This window comes from Agelaius phoeniceus, chromosome 26, assembly GCF_051311805.1.
Source record: "Agelaius phoeniceus isolate bAgePho1 chromosome 26, bAgePho1.hap1, whole genome shotgun sequence".
NCBI lineage: Eukaryota > Metazoa > Chordata > Aves > Passeriformes > Icteridae > Agelaius > Agelaius phoeniceus.
Genome location: NC_135290.1, coordinates 4184922 through 4201501, shown reverse-complemented (window position 1 = coordinate 4201501; position 16580 = coordinate 4184922). Strand labels below are relative to the sequence as shown.

Here is a 16580-nt window from a genome sequence, read left to right as displayed (position 1 = left end):
AAAATAAAAAAAAATCGACCTCTACAACTTTATACAAAACTTTGGATACAGCAGATTGATGGAAAAAGATCTTCCATTCAGTGCTAGAATACCTGGCTACAGTAAAATAATTACAAGGCAATAAATGTTCTATTTAATATTAAATACCTTTTCTTGATTAAAAAACAAACAAAGAAGGGATTTTGTTTAAAGTCGGGTCCTGGGAGTCTTTCCATGGGATTTAATATATACTTTAAATAGATGCATATCAGAGGATGGCGTGGCTCTGCCTGGGGGAGGCTTTTGGAGCTCTCTGGGATTTGAATTTTTGGGAGCAAAGGCTCCTCTGAAGGGGGCCTGGAGCTCTCTGGGATTTGAATTTTTGGGAGCAAAGGCTCCTCTGAAGGGGGCCTGGAGCTCTCTGGGATTTGAATTTTTGGGAGCAAAGGCTCCTCTGAAGGGGGCCTGGAGCTCTGCATGGGAGGGACCTGGGGTTCTGCTCTGCTAGAGCCAAAGGCTCTGTCTCTCCCCTTTATTGCTCTGTGCAGCTCCAGGGGCTGCTCATTCCCAGGAAAAGAGAGATTGGAGCAGCAGCCCCAGCCCCAGGGGCCACCATTCCCTGGAGTTCCCTGCCTGGGGTGGGTTTGAGCCTGGCTCTTGGTCCTGGAGCCCCAGGATGGAGGGAATATTTATTTTTAAATTTCACAGGTCAGTCCTCCTGGAGAAGGTGAACCCAGGGAGAGGGGATGGCCTGGGGAGCAAGGGGGGACAAACACTGGTTCTGTTCCATGGGATGAGGGAGGAGCCCAAATCCCTGCTCATGGAACTTTCTGGATGATTGCTGACAGCTCAGTAAATCCCCTGGCTTTGTGCTGAGGGACCAGGGAAGGCTGACAAGGAGGCTGGGACAGAGATTTCCTCTCTCCCTGGAGTCCCTCATGTTCACCTGGCAGGGAACCTGTCCCCAGAGAGATCCCTGAGCTCCCCTGGGATGTAAAGTCCTGCTGGGGAATGCTCAGTCAGTGGGTGCTGCCCTGATCCTTAAAATCCTCTCCTGGGCAGCTGCACGGTGAGGAGGTGGCTGGGACATTGCTGTCCCCTGGGGGAGGTGGCAGCAGTGCCTGTGCCCTGCTCCTGTCCTGGGCCAGGTGCCAGAGGCTCAGCTCTGGGCTCTGCCTTCCTGAAGTGCTCCATGGGAGATGTGGGGCAGGGGGAACAGAGAGGGCACAAGGGAGGGGAAAGGGGGGACCCCTGGGCCCTGTTGGTGTGCTCAGACAGGTTTGGTTCTCCAGCACCACTTCAGAGCAGGGAGGAGGGAGCTGGGCTGGGCTGGGGGCTCCTTCCTGTCCCCTCTGCATCTGCTGAGACCAGGACAGCAGCAGCTGGGGGAGCTTTCCCAACCCAACCCAATCCAACCCAATCCATTTCCACCTGAGCCCCTGTGCTGGTGCCTGCAGGGGCTGGGCCTGTGGAGCAGGACAGAGCTGGGAGCTCAGGGGCTGCTGTGGCAGCAGCTCAGCCTCGTGGGGCTGTGCCTCGCTGGGACCCAGCTGTCCCTGGAATCTGCTGCCTGTCCTGTCCTGTCCTGTCCCTGCCCTCCTTGTCCTGTCCCTGCTGTCCCTGTTTTGTCCCTGTTCTTGTCCACTCCCTGCCTTCCCTGTCCTGTCCCTGCTCTTGTCCTGTCCCTGCTCTCTCTGTCCTGTCCCTGCTCTCCCTGTCCTATCCCTGCCCTCCTTGTCCTGTCCCTGCTCTCCCTGTCCTGTCCCTGCTCTCCCTGTCCCATCCCTGCCCTCCCCAGGCAGCCTGTCCTGCCCGAGGCACCAGCAGTCCCACCTCACCCGGGTGAGGTGCCCAGAGCCTTCTCAGTGCCCTGGCTGGGGCCACCAGGAGTTTTGTGCCATCCTCCAGCAGGGTGAGGCCATGTGTGGGTCTGAGGGACCCCTGGGCCCTGCTCTGGAGCCACCTCCACCAGTGGAGCCCCAGCTGTGCTTTACTTGCAGGTGTGGACGTCGTAGACCCGCGTGCACTCCTGGCAGCTGACGTAGCAGCACCAGTGGAAGATGCAGTGACATTTCTCCTTGCGCTTCTCAGTCCGCGTGTTGTGGCCGCGCCCGCAGCACAGCAGGTCGCAGCCGTCGATGCCGTGCGAGGTGACGTTGCACGTCCTGTCCCTCGTCCCAAAGGAGCCCGTCTCGGGGTTGGGCTCACAGAAATTGGGGGAGTTCTCGTAGTAGACCAGGTCCCGCTCTGTTGGTGGCTTGAACAGCGCGTACTTGGCCCTGAGGGTTTCCACCCAGCCCCGCGACTCGCGGTGCTTCTCCACCACCATCTCCGAGGCGCTGTCGTATTTGTCCTTCAGGTAGTCCCCGATGGCTCGGAAATCGGGCTGGGCCCACCAGCAGGTCTTGACCTCGCAGCTCCCCGAGAGCCCGTGGCACTTGCACTTGAGGTGCATGTGGTCCAGGATGGTCTGTGTGGGGCAGAGCAGAGTCAGCAGCAGAAACACCCACAGGATGGAACACGGGGTTTTGTCACGGACATCTTTTATGAAAAACCCTTTCCTCAGGATTTTTCATAAAAAATCCTTTCCTTAGGATTTTTCCTCCTGAGAAGCTGAGAGGCCTCAGGAACAAAATGTAACCAATGGTTATCTGCTGCTGTGGAATGCAACAGGTGCATCTGGGATTGGGCTCATGTGGTTGTTTCTAATTAATGGCCAATCACAGTCAGCTGGCTCAGACTCTCTCTCTGAGCCACAAACCTTTGTTATCATTCTTTCTTTTTCTATTCTTAGCCAGCCTTCTGATGAAATCCTTTCTTCTATTCTTTTAGTATAGTTTTAATATAATCTATATCATAAAATAATAAATCAGCCTTCTGAAATGTGGAGTCAGATCCTCGTCTCTTCCCTCATCCTCAGACCCCTGTGAACACAGTCACAGGGTTTGCTCTCCATCACCCACCTGTGCCACCTGGGCTTAAATGTCTGCTCTAAGCTTGGTCTGGGAAGCCTCACCTTGAGTTTTGGGGGCAGTTTTGGGCCCCACAACATTAAAAAGGCATTAAGGCACTGGAGAGCATCCAAAGGAGGCCACAAGGATGGGGAAGGGTCTGGAGGATATCCTAGAAAATCTCTGCCTGGAAATTCCTGTGGTCCCACTGCATCAGGAGGAGCTGCACTGGGCTGTCCATGCAGGACTGGCCACTCAGCCTGTCCCCAGTGGTCACTCAGCCTGTCCCAGTGGTCACCCAGCCTGTCCCAGTGGTCACCCAGCCTGTCCCAGTGGTCACTCACCGTCCGGCCAGCCTCGTTGTTGTGCCGGTTCATGGCGGAGCGCGCGTCCGGCCGGTTCTCCCGCGCGTCCGCGAACTCCCGGGACACCAGCACCCCGAAGTCGGCATCCTCGCTGCACCCACCCCACTTCCAGCCGTCCCCCGGGGGTCCCTTGTGGTGGGAGTCACAGCCACAGATGGTGGAGGTGCCCTCGGCGCAGGAGCGGGTGACGGCGAAGGCCACCCCGGCCGAGGCGATGGCGTGCACGAAGGCGGATTCGCGCGTGGCTGCAAGACACAGAGCACTGCTGGTCTGCCACTGGCAGATTTCTGGCAAAAATCCCCCTTGCCCAAGATTTTCTGCTAGGAAGCTGAAAAACCTTGGCTTCTCCTGTGTTTTGCTGGTTTGGAGATTGTTTATCCAACATGTGAATTGTTCTAACCTAATGACCGATCGCCATCAGCTGTGTCGGGACTTGTAGCTATGGTATTTTTTGAAAAATCCTTTCTTTAGGATTTTTCCCTCCTGAGAAGCTGAGAGGCCTCAGGAACAAAATGTACCCAATGGTTATCTGCTGCTGTGGAATGCACCAGGTGCATCTGGGATTGGGCTCATGTGGTTGTTCCTAATTAATGGCCAATCACAGCCCAGCTGGCTCAGACTCTCTGTCCGACACACAAACCTTTGTTATCATTCCTTATTTTTCTATTCTTAGCCAGCCTTCTGATGAAATCCTTTCTTCTATTCTTTTAGTGTAGTTTTAATAGAATATATATCAAAAAAATAATAAATCAGCCTTCTGAAACATGGAGTCAGATCCTCATCTCTTCCCTCATCCTCAGACCCCTGTGAACACGGTCACAGGGACTCTAGAAGCAGCCACAAGTTTTTCATTATCATTCTTGTTAAACTTTCTGTCTGTATCCTTTCTCTATTCTTTAGTATAGTTTTAGTATAGCATAATATAATATAATATATATAATATAATATAATATAAGCCTTCTAAGAACATGAAGTCAAATTCATCATTCTCCCCCTATGTCCTGGGGACCCTGCAAATTCAACAGTGCTCTCCTTCCCAGCCTCCCTCCCCCAGCAGCACCTAAACCTCACTGAAAAGGTTTATTTTGTTAATTTGAAAAGGAGTTATTTTGTTAATTTGTTAGTGAAGGTTTGCTGGAGCAGGAGGTGCCAGCGTGGCCCCTGGGCACCAGGAGGTGGGGCAGGGTGTGCCTCCAGCTCTGGGGTCACACCTGCAGCATTTCCCAAATACAGGGTCCAGGATTTGATCCACCATGGGTGCTCAGGGGTGAACAAGGCATCAGTAGCAGCTTGAGAGGCCTCAGGAGAGAGTTATTGGAGCAATTCCTGCCCTGGGAACCCAGCGAAGGGATCCATGCCTGGGTTAGAGATGGAGGCACTCGTTGACCTGGGGAAAGGCTTTGGATGATGCAGGACACACTGTGGGAGAGCAGAGGTTTGACCTTGGCCTCAGTGGCTGCACTGACCCAGGCCCTCCCAAGCACTGCTGGCATCTCAGAGCCAGCTTTCCCCTGGGAGCTCTGCAGAGGTGCAGCTCCCTGGGCAGTGACACCAGGCTGCTTCAGCCTATCTATAGATGGAGACTTCTCATGTAGAGACTTCTCTAAATCCAGAGCACGTGTTGGGGTCAATCCAACCTTGTGCCAAGGTGCAGGAGGGGCTGGAGGCTGGAGTTCAGGGCTGTGGAGCCTGGGCTGGAGGGCTCTGATTGGCTTGTGGGTCTGGTGTCATCAGCAAATGTGGGATGAATCAGAAATTTCTGCTGAGAAAATCACCTTGGAGCCAGTGCCCTCCTTCCAGAGCAGGAGCCATGAAGGATCCATCTCTCAGCTGTCCCCTGCATCCCTGCCCTCGTGCCTGGGGACAGCAGGCCCCCATGCCCAGCCTCTCTGCAGAGCTGGGTCTGGCTCCCAAAGCCACCTTTGCCAAGCTGGGCTGATGCCAGGCTCTCAGGGGAGGTGGCTGTGGGTGGCTGCCAGCTGTGGGAATCCCAAATGGAGATCCAAGCAGGGCTGCCCAGTCCTGGCTGTGCTGGCACCACCCTGCTGAGGCTTTCATCTCCTTTCTGCTCCAACTCTTCCCTCCTTTGATGTGCCAGCAGGGATCCAGCCTGGAATCCCAGCCAGGCTTTCCTGGGGGATCTCTCACCAGCACAACTGGAAGGTCCCTGCTGGCAGTGAGGTGTTCCAGCCTGACCAAGGCTCTTTGGGTGGCCCAGAGCAGAGCAGAGCAGATCAGAGGAGCCAGCCCAGGACAGCCTGGGGACAGGGGTAGGACACGGGAGCGATGTGGCTCTGCTGTCCCTGGGAGCTGTGGATGGGCACGGGCAGCAGGGGCACTGCGGGGCTGGGCTGGGCTGGGCTGGAACCGAGCGGGGACAGAGCCGGGCTGGGCTGGGCTGGGCTGGGCTGGAACCGAGCGGGGACAGAGCCGGGCTGGGCTGGGCTGGGCCGGGCTGGGCTGGGCTGGGCTGGATCCGAGCTGGGACAGAGCCGGGCTGGGCTGGGCTGGGCTGGGCTGGGCCAAGCCGGGCTGGGCTGGGCTGGGCTGGCAGCGCCCGCTGGGCAGAGCCGCGATGGACACGGCTCCTGCAGCTGCCCTGTGTCCTCCGTGTCCCCTGTGCCCCCCATGTCCCCTGTACCCCCTGTACCCCCCGTGTCCCCTGTGTCCCCCATACCCCCGGTGTCTCACGTGTACCCCGTACCCCTCGTACCCCTGTGTCCCCCATGTCCCCTGTGCCCACGGTGTCCCCCTTGTCCCCTATGCCCCTCGTGTCCCCCATGATCCCCGTTCCCCCTGTGCCCACCGTGTCCCCCATGCTCCTCGTGTCCCCTGTGCCCACGGTGTCCCCTGTGTCCCCCTTGTCCCCTGTACCCCTCATGTTCCCGTGTCCCCATTCCCCCTGTGTCCCCAGTGTCCCCCGTGGCCTCCATGTCCCCTGCGCCCCTCATGTCCCCTGTACCCCCTATACTCCCGGTGTCCCCCGTGTCCCCCATACTCCCTGTACCCCCCATGTCCCCGTGTACCCCCCATGTCCCCCATACCCCCTGTACCCTCCATGTCCCCCGTGTCCCCTATACCCCATGTACCCCCCGTGTCCCCTGTGCCCCCTATACTCCCGGTGTCCCCTGTGTCCCCCGTGTCCCCCGTACCCCCCATACCCCCTGTACCCCCATGTCCCCCGTGTCCCCTGTACTCCCCATGTCCCCTGTATCCCCCGTGTCCCCCATGCCCCTCATGTCCCCATGTCCCCGTGTCCCCCGCTCGGTGCCAGCGCGGGGGGGACCGAGCTGCCACCCCCAAACCGCTCGCCCTGAAACTCTCGCCCGGCTCTGGGCGAGGAGCCGGGAGAATTTCCCAGAGACGAAATGCGGGAGCAGCGTTCCCAGAACCAGGGGAGGGGCTGGCGAGGGAGGATTAGAGCCGCCTTGACAGTGCACCACTGCGACTGTCTCCCAGCCAGCCCCGTTACCTGCTGGGACACTCAATTTGCCATTGTTCCCTCGGTGTCACACTGTATTACCCGCATAATGCGGAATGTTTCCGCCGGCCAGCGTACCCACGGCACAGAGCACTGGCATTCCCCAGGAGCACCTCGTAGCAACGGGGCAATGTTCCCCTGTCCTGCCGTCACCCTCCAATCCCGCCAGCCCGGCTGGGAAATCCCTTTTGAAGGCGCTCCCCAGCCCCCCAGAATGGCTAAAGGGCGTGTGAATGCGGCAGCGATTTGAAACGACTGCGGCGCTGCGATGGTATCGCTCGCCCTGCCTCACAGTAGGGGAGGAAGCTTAGCTCTTTCTCATCGCTATAAGCTTATTTTTCTCTCTCTCCCTTCTCTGCTTTCCCTCCCCCCTCCCTTTAAGCTGCTGAGTTTATATCGAGCCGGCCCCCTGATCCCACACACCCCTGTTTAGATGCAAATGACTGCGGGTGTCATGGCTGAGAAAAGCCCTGGGTTATCGTGGTGCGGGTCTTTTGCCTTTTCACAGCTCGTGGCAGGGGCTTAGCCGAGCTCACCGGGACCCCCGAGGGCAGCCCGGGCCCAGCTGCCTCCCCTGCACCTGCCCTGGCCCTGAGCATCTCCCGGGGCAGAGGGGACAGGAGTAGAGGGGAGCACCATCCCTGGGGTCCTGCATGGGCTGCAGGAACGTCCTTCTGCTCCTTCCTCCGTCCTTCTGCACCTTCTTCATCCTCCTCCATCCTTCTGCTCCTTCCTCCGTCCTTCTGCATCCTTCTTCATCCTCCTCCATCCTTCTGCTCCTTCCTCCATCCTTCTGCATCCTTCTTCATCCTCCTCCATCCTTCTGCTCCTTCCTCCATCCTTCTGCACCTTCCTCCGTCCTTCTGCTCCTTCCTCCATCCTTCTGCATCCTTCTTCATCCTCCTCCATCCTTCTGCACCTTCCTCCATCCTTCTTCATCCTCCTCCATCCTTCTTCATCCTCCTCCATCCTTCTGCTCCTTCCTCCATCCTTCTTCATCCTCCTCCATCCTTCTGCTCCTTCCTCCATCCTTCTGCACCTTCCTCCATCCTTCTGCACCTTCTTCATCCTTCTTCATCCTCCTCCATCCTTCTTCATCCTCCTCCATCCTTCTTCATCCTCCTCCATCCTTCTGCACCTTCCTCCATCCTTCTGCACCTTCTTCCACCCTTCTGCACCTTCCTCCATCCTTCTTCATCCTCCTCCATCCTTCTGCTCCTTCCTCCATCCTTCTGCACCTTCCTCCATCCTTCTGCACCTTCCTCCATCCTTCTTAATCATCTTTCTATGGTCTGCACCACAGGCTGCAGAGGAATCTCAGATCTGCTGCCTGGAGCATCTCCTCTTCCTCTTCCTCTTCCTCTTCCTCTTCCTCTTCCTCTTCCTCTTCCTCTTCCTCTTCCTCTTCCTCTTCCTCTTCCTCTTCCTCTTCCTCTTCCCCTTCCCCTTCCCCTTCCTCTTCCTCCACTGCCCTTGGTGTCTGCAGAGCTTCTCCTCTCTCATGTCCTCAACCTGCTCTTCTCAGGCCACACTTACTTAACCAGATTTTAACCAGATTTTTTGGCCAGATTTAACCAAAATCCTGGATTTCATACCCAGAAAATGGTGATTGCTGCCCCCCAGAGCAAAGTGTGGCTGCTGGCTCAGGCCTGGTTTGGGCAGGGCTTGGCTGGAGGAGCCATTGGCTTTAGATGAGAGCTGACCTCATTTTCCAAAGAAAAGGGAAAGGAGGGAAGGGCAAAGCAGGTTTTTCTTCCCTCCTCATCCCAGACTGCACACCTGCAGTATAAATCATCCTGGGGAATCTGCTTGTAAAAACATGACCTTACCCCACATTCTGGGGTTGGTTTTTTTGGGTTTGGTTTTTTTTTTTTTTTTTTAATGGCCTGGGTTAGAAAATAAGACATGGAAAACAGAAAATGTAGAATCACAGAACTACAGAACAGTTTGGGCTGGGAGGGACCTTGAAGCCCACCCAGTGCCACCCCTGCCATGGCAGGGACACCTTCCCCTGCCCCAGGCTGCTCCAAACCCCAATGTCCAGCCTGGCCTTGGGCACTGCCAGGGATCCAGGGGCAGCCCCAGCTGCTCTGGGCACCCTGTGCCAGGGCCTGCCCACCCTGCCAGGGAACAATTCCCAATTCCCAATATCCCATCCATCCCTGCCCTCTGGCACTGGGAGCCATTCCCTGTGTCCTGTCCCTCCATCCCTTGTCCCCAGTCCCTCTGCAGCTCTCCTGGGCCCCTTTAGTGCCTGCCAGGGGCTCTGAGCTCTCCCTGGAGCTTCTCCTCTGCAGGTGAGCACCCCCAGCTCTGCCAGCCTGTCCTTCCCTGCAGGAGAATCATCAGGAAACCAAAGTCTGGGCAGCTACAGCAGCCAAAACCTTGTGGTGGGGTGGGAAATGTGGAAAAATCCAGGTGGGTGAGGGCAGAGCCTCACCAGAGGTGTTGTTCAGCAGCTCCCAGATGGATTCAGCCCCTGGGGTTTCCCTGAGCTGCTTTTGGTGTTCTTTGCCCTGCAGGAGGAGGGGTTGGAGCCGTGGGTGACACTGGGAGGGATGGGAGGGGAGGCTCTGGAGGCAGGAATCCCTTGGGGATTCAGGGAATTCAGGGAGGGCAGCCCAGCTCACAGCCTGGAGGATGCCCCAGGGAGGAGCAGGCCAGGAAGGTTTGGACACACATTTGGACACGTGGGGCTGCTCACTGAGCCCTCCTTCACTGGAAGTCACCGTGGTGAACAAGTTTGCAGCTCCTTTAAAATGAAATTATCCTCAGTTTCTTTTCAGGCTCTACTAGAAATGATTTTTGATGCTGCTGTAGTGAGAGCTGCACCTTTGAAGCTTTTCCAAAATAGCCTCAATCCACCTGAGGGAGCAGGAGATGATCCAAGCTGGAGCTGACAGGGGATTTCCCCCAGGTGTTTGTGAGGTGAAACCACAACCCTGTGTTGGCCAAATGCAGAGTGTGAGCTGGGACAGGGACTGTCCAGGTTTGGGTTTGGGTTTTGGATTGGTTTGGGTGTGCTGGAGGTCAGGAAAAGGGAATGTGGCAGTGGTGGCCAAAGGATCCAGAATAATATAATATAATATAATATAATATAATATAATATAATATAATATAATATAATATAATATAATATAATATAATATAATATAATATAATATAATATAATATAATATAATATAATATAATATAATATAATATAATATAATATAATATAATATAATCCATAATTATTGATTATTATCCAGATTATGGGCCCAAAACTCTTGGGTTGAGGATCACCTAAAGGGGCTCCAGGAGAGCTGGAGAGGGACTGGGGATGGAGGGACAGGACCCAGGGAATGGCTCCCAGTGCCAGAGGGCAGGGCTGGATGGGATATTGGGAATTGGGAATTGTGGAATCCATCCCTGGAATGGATTTCCCAGAGCAGCTGGGGCTGCCCCTGGATCCCTGGCAGTGCCCAAGGCCAGGCTGGACAGGGTTTGGAGCCCCCAGGGACAGTGGAAGGTGTCCCTGCCATGGCAGGGGTGGCACTGGGTGGGCTTTGTCCAACCCAACCCTGTAGCTGTGGTATTTTTCATAAAAAAATTCTTTCTTTAGGATTTTTCCTCCTGAGAAGCTGAGAGGCCTCAGGAACAAAATGTAACCAATGGTTATCTGCTGCTGTGGAATGCAACAGGTGGAGCTGGGATTGGGCTCATGTGGTTGTTTCTAATTAATGGCCAATCACAGCCCAGCTGTCTGGACTGTCTCAGTCAGTCACAAACCTTTGTTATCATTCCCTCCTTTTCTATTCTTAGCCAGCCTTCTGATGAAACCCTTTTTTCTATTCTTTTAGTGTAGTTTTAATATAATATATATCATAAAATAATAAATCAGCCTTCTGAAACATGGAGTCAGATCCTCATCTCTTCCCTCATCCTGGGACCCCACACAACCCAGCCCCGTCTGTGACTCCTGTTCCATCCAAGGGAGAAGCTGAGTGGCACCAGCTGCTCTTTCAAAGGTCCCTTCCAGCTCAGGCTGCTCCTCTGAAGGCCCAGGAGCGTCCCCAGAGCTGCTCCCGCCCTCTCACAGCTGCCAGCCCCTCTCAGCTCTGCCACCAACCTTTGAGCCCAACCACATCCCCTTCTCTCCTCCCTCAAAACCTCCAAAGGTTCCGTTTTCTCTGCTGTGCTCTGGGAATCTCAAAGGCTCCCTGTGTTCCTCAGAGCCACACAGTGACACCAATCCCAGCCTCAACCTGCTCATTAATTTTGAAGGCAGCAGAGGAAAGACACGAGCACAGTTCAAACAAATGTGAATAATCCCCAGCATCAGATGGGCTGGGCTTTGACGTGTCCTCCTTTGCAGATGATGCTGTTTATTTTTAACTGCTCCACTTACAGGTGAGCGAGACACCAGCATAAATCCACCCTGGGAGCCTGGCAGGGCTGTCTGGAGTGGGAAAATAAGGATATTTCCAACGTGCTCACTCATTTTTCTCCATCTGTCAGAAGATTTTCAGAGCTCTGGGTGATATTTTACCTTGTCAGCTCGGGGTGTGTGGAGATGCTGAGGCAAGTCCACACTTGAGGCTTTGCTCGAGTCCCTGCAGCCGCAAAGAATCTTAAAATATTCTCCATAAATTCAAAGTTCACTTTGCTCATTACAGGGAGGATGGCTCAAATCTGATCTTTAAGTGCTTTCCTGCTGACAGAAATGGTGCTGAGAGAATTTCAGTGTCTCAATGCTCGAGCAGCTCTTTCATAACTTGTTTAGAATTTTTATGACAGTTTTTTAGTGACCGTTCTTTCAAGAAAATTAAAACTTTCTGATTTTTTAAGTGCTGAAATTTAGGACAGGCTTTAATTAGGCAGCAAAAAAGAGAGAGTGTTGAGCCCTGCTGACAAGTTATTTGGTAGTAAATACAACAGTTACCCCAAAATACCCCCTGGCACAACAGAGGGGAAATGAATCTCATGGTGCCTATTAGTGCTCTAATAAGGTTTGACAATCCTGGCTCCTGCAAAGAATCCCACATTAACACAAAGGAATGATTTTCACTGAAATTCTCAGCTGACATTTCTGGGATCTGAAATGATACCTACCCTTACTGGGAGGCTGAAACTTGAAAAAAAAAAAGGATTTAATGAACTGTTTCTTTGCAGAATTTTGGGGCTTTGAAGGAAAGATTCACCAGAACTCCTGAATTCTGCAGGGGAATGATGGGAAGGAGTTCAAAGTCCTGCTCTCACCTCCATTTCTCCAGTTCCTTGAAGTCTGTACCATAAAATTCCCACTTCCAAAGCACCACTGCAAACAATAATTTCTGTGCACTAAAGAGATTTTGGGCTGCAGGGACCCAAAGGTGTCAACACCCAGGAAGAGAAGGGGGAAATGGTTTTGGTTTTGTTTACAAAGCTGTGAAACCAAGATATCACCTGTGGATGTCCCTTGTGCTGAATGTGGCATAGAATGAACAGAATCCATGGGAGAAAATGGAGATTTTTATCCACTGGGAGCTTTTAATTCACCTCTTGGCTCCGTTTTGTGGGAATGCCTTTTTCATCTGGGCTCTGGGACATCTGAGATCATCATGGAGCTGTGCTGGGGAGGGTCAGGATGGACATCAGGGAGAAGTTCTGCCCTCCCAGAGGTGCCTGCACTGCCCAGGGAATTCCAGAGCTGCAGGAGGGTTTGGACAGCACTGCCAGGGATGCCCAGGCTGGGATTGTTGGGGGGTCTGGGCAGGGCAGGAGCTGCACAGGATGGTCCCTTCAAACTCAGGAAATTTTGGGGTTCTATGATTTGTCCCTCCAGCCTCTCCTCCCAGGCTGTTTTGGGGCCCTTTCTCACTTTTTCCAGTGTAATGCTCCATGATCTCACTGGGAATGGCCCATGATGTCATTGGGAATGCCAAATTTATGGTGCCTCATCAGTGCCCCATGATCTCACTGGGAATGCCAAATTTATGGTGCCTCATCAGTGCCCCATGATCTCATTGGGAACCCCAATTTTATGGTGCCTTATCAATGCCCCATGATCTTACTGGGAATGGCCATGATCTGACTGGGAATCCCAATTTTCTGATACCTTATCAATGCCCTATGATCTCACTGGGAATGGCCATGATGTCACTTGGAATCCCAATTTTATGATGCCTCATCAATGCCCCATGATCTCACTGAGAACCCCAAATTTCTGGTGCCTCATCAATGCCCCATGATTTATTGGGAACCCCAATTTTCTGGTGCCTCATCAATGCCCCATGATTTATTGGGAATCCCAATTTTCTGGTGCCTCATCAATGCCCCAGGATGTCACTGGGAATCCCAATTTTCTGGTGCCTCATCAATGCTCCAGTGTGCCTGATCCATGCCAGCTTAGAAAGGTGGAATTTCAGGAGCAGGGGAGGAAGAGGAGTTTGGAGAGAGGAGAGGGAAAATGAATTTATAACCTCTCCTTGTTTCCTGCTTTTTGGGCTCATTTGGGAAAATATTCATTGAAATCCCATTGAAAAAAAAAATTATTGAACTAAGGCTGATCAGGACCATGGATTTCAACCATGGAGGGGAAACCTGAGCCCAGGGATCACTGGGGTGGGCAGTTTGTGCTTCAGAGGCTCTGCCTTGATTCCAAAGAGCTCAACCACAGCCCCTCTCCTTTCCCACAGGTCTGCTGGACCCAGTTTGAAATGGACAGGGAGTGGAGCCCCTGACCCCAGAACATGTGAGAGTGCTTGGGGCTAAACCTTCCCTTCCTTTTTATCCTCCCTGATCCTTCTGAGCTCCTGGGATGGGAACCTTTCCCTCCTTGTGATGGGAACACAGCAAAAACTTGGAAGAGAAAGAAACTGGAGAAATCAGGGTTGAAAACTGACACATCAGTGTGGTAATGAACAGAGGGACACAGCTCTGTCCCAGGGTTTTCCTGGGAAGCTGTGAGAAAGCTCACAGAGAAAAGAATAAAAACCAGTTCTTATCTCCACTTGCCACACCTTTGTTGTGCACATGTAGAATGTGAAAATTGTTATGAAAATTGTTTACCAAAGGATAGTTTCTTAATTGGACACTTAATGGTGTTTGAAGAGATTGACCAATTAAGTCAAAGCTGTATCAGACTGTCTGTAAGAGTTACAAGGTTCTTAACAATACAGTAAAATAAAACAATTAATCAACCTTCTGCAATCATAGAGTTAATACTAATTATTACCCAACTGCAAGGACACATCAGACCCTCTCCCTGTCCAGCAGGACAATCCTGGTGCACCCCAAAGCCCAGGGGATCTCAATGCACAATCCTGGTGCACCCCAAAGCCCAGGAAAGCTCAATCCACAATCCTGGTGTATCCCAAAGCCCAGGGGAGCTCAATGCACAATCCTGGTGTATCCCAAAGCCCAGGGGAGCTCAATGCACAATCCTGGTGTATCCCAAAGGCCAGGGGAGCTCAATGCACAATCCTGGAGCATCCCAAAGCCCAGGGGAGCTGTGGGGAGCTCAATGCACAATCCTGGTGCACCCCAAAGCCCAGAGGAGCTCAGTGCACAATCCTGGTGTATCCCAAAGCCCAGGGGAGCTGTGGGGAGCTCAATGCACAATCCTGGTGTATCCCAAAGCCCAGGGGAGCTCAATCCACAATCCTGGTGCACCCCAAAGCCCAGGGGATCTCAATGCACAATCCTGGTGCACCCCAAAGCCCAGAGGAGCTGTGGGGAGCTCAGTGCACAATCCTGGTGCATCCCAAAGGCCAGGGGAGCTCAATGCACAATCCTGGTGCACCCCAAAGCCCAGGAGAGCTCAATGCACAATCCTGGTGTATCCCAAAGCCCAGGAGAGCTCAATGCACAATTGTGGTGCACCCCAAAGCCCAGGGGATCTCAATGCACAACCCTGGTGTATCCCAAAGCCCAGGGGAGCTCAATGCACAATTGTGGTGCACCCCAAAGCCCAGGGCAGCTGTGCCAGCTCTGCCCCCAGCCCAGCTGCCCCCCCAGGGTTACCTTTGTCCAGGACAGGCCCGAAGATGGCCAGGCTGTCGTCGATGGTGGTGCAGTTCCAGCGGCGGCCCCGGAACTGGTGCTGGCACTCCTGGATGCCCAACTTCACCCCCTCGGCCACGCTGGGCATGATCTCGATGTAGTTGCGGCAGAAGCGGAGCTGCTTGGGCACCAGGCCGGGGATGGAGCCACAGAGGATGGGCTGGGAGCCCAGGGAGCTGTACTGCTGGCCCAGGGCCAGGGACCTGCAGGGACAGGGACAGCAGCTCTCGTCACTGAGAGCAGCAGGCACCAGGTCCTAAGGGTTTCTCTTAGGGGAAAGCAGTGAGAGGTGTTGGGTGTTGAGGAAGATGAAACAGGAAAGCCTGATAAATATGATTGTCTGGCAAAAGATTTTGAGAATATGGAAACTATAAGTGAGATTGCAATGAAAGCAAGCTTTGAGATCCCTCAGTTACTGAACAACTGGAAAACAATGGTGTGGCCAGCTGAAGGTGATCCCCTTTTGATGGAACAACAGCCTCTGCTTGCAGACAGGCCCAGGGGTCAGAGCAGACCCTGCCAGCTTGGCAGAAGGGGCCCAAAGAGGAGTTTTTAGGGTTTAAAATGTAACACAGTATGGTAATGTAGTGATTCTTATAGGCTGTATGGAAATGCTATAGGATTTGTGTGTTGTACTAGATTGGTTAGTGAGAATTAGAATATTCAACACAGAAGAAGATTTATGGTGTTTTAATGGGAAACTCACTGTCTTGCGCTTTTACTCTCTTACCCTCTCATCCTCTCTCCCCCTCTCTTCTCTCAGCCCTGCTCTGAGCTGTGGCTGGCAGCTCCCAGCAGGGCCCTGCACCCAGGCCCTTTGCAATAAACCCCAAGTTCCTGACCTGGCTGCAGAGATCTCTCATCTCTGTCCATCCTCGCTGTCCTACCCCCCAACGCTCCCACACAGGGACAGCTCTTGTCACTGAGAGCAGCAGGCACAAGGTCCTAAGGGTTTCTCTTAGTGGAAAGCAGTGAGAAGTGTTGGGAAGGATGAAAGTTTGACAAGAAAAGTCTCACAGATGCTTGGCAGAAAGATTTTTGAATGTAGAATCTGAAGAAGGAATAGAAATGAAAGCAAGTTTTGATATAGAAGAAAAGAATTGCTGAGCCCTGTGACCGTGTTCACAGGGGTCTGAGGATGAGGGAAGAGATGAGGATCTGACTCCATGTTTCAGAAGGCTGATTTATTATTTTATGATATAGATTCTATTAAAACTATACTAAAAGAATAGAAGAAAGGATTTCATCAGAAGGCTGGCTAAGAATAGAAAAAGAATGAATGATAACAAAAGCTTGTGTCTCCGACAGAGTCTGAGCCAGCTGACTGTGATTGGCCATTAATTAGAAACAACCACATGAGCCCAATCCCAGATGCACCTGTTGCATTCCACAGCAGCAGATAACCATTGGTTACATTTTGTTCCTGAGGCCTCTCAGCTTCTCAGGAGAAAGCATCCTAAGGAAAGGATTTTTCATAAAAGATGTCTGTGACAGAGCCTTAACCAAGGAGGCAAAGGGTATTCAGAGGAATAGTGGATTTGTCTTTACTAACAAGCTGTGGGGCTGTTGGTAGATAAAACTAGCACTGGGAGATAAAAGAAACAATGGAAGGATTCCACTGATTGATGAATGGAAAAAGATATTTGCTTTTACAAATAAACTTTAGTTTGGTGATAAATGAAATTAGACATTGAAAGATGAAGGAAACAATAGGGAAGAAAAACACCTAGATTCCATAAGAATTAAAAATTAAAAATTAAAAGGGAGGGTTACAGAATA

At 52.7% G+C, this 16580-nt stretch overlaps 1 protein-coding gene across 1 annotated transcript in view; it reads right to left on the bottom strand.

Annotated features, from left to right (window-relative positions):
* Positions 1-1711: 1711 nt before the first annotated feature.
* The window catches only part of WNT3 (Wnt family member 3), a 34069-nt gene continuing 19200 nt past the window's right edge, over positions 1712-16580 (bottom strand). Inside the window, exons 2-4 of the mRNA XM_054649743.2 lie at positions 14763-15004; positions 3275-3540; positions 1712-2449 (exon numbers count right to left, since the gene is read on the bottom strand). Of these exons, the coding sequence (XP_054505718.1) occupies positions 1970-2449; positions 3275-3540; positions 14763-15004 (988 nt within the window). The 3' untranslated portion in view covers positions 1712-1969. The remainder of the gene's footprint in view (positions 2450-3274; positions 3541-14762; positions 15005-16580) is intronic.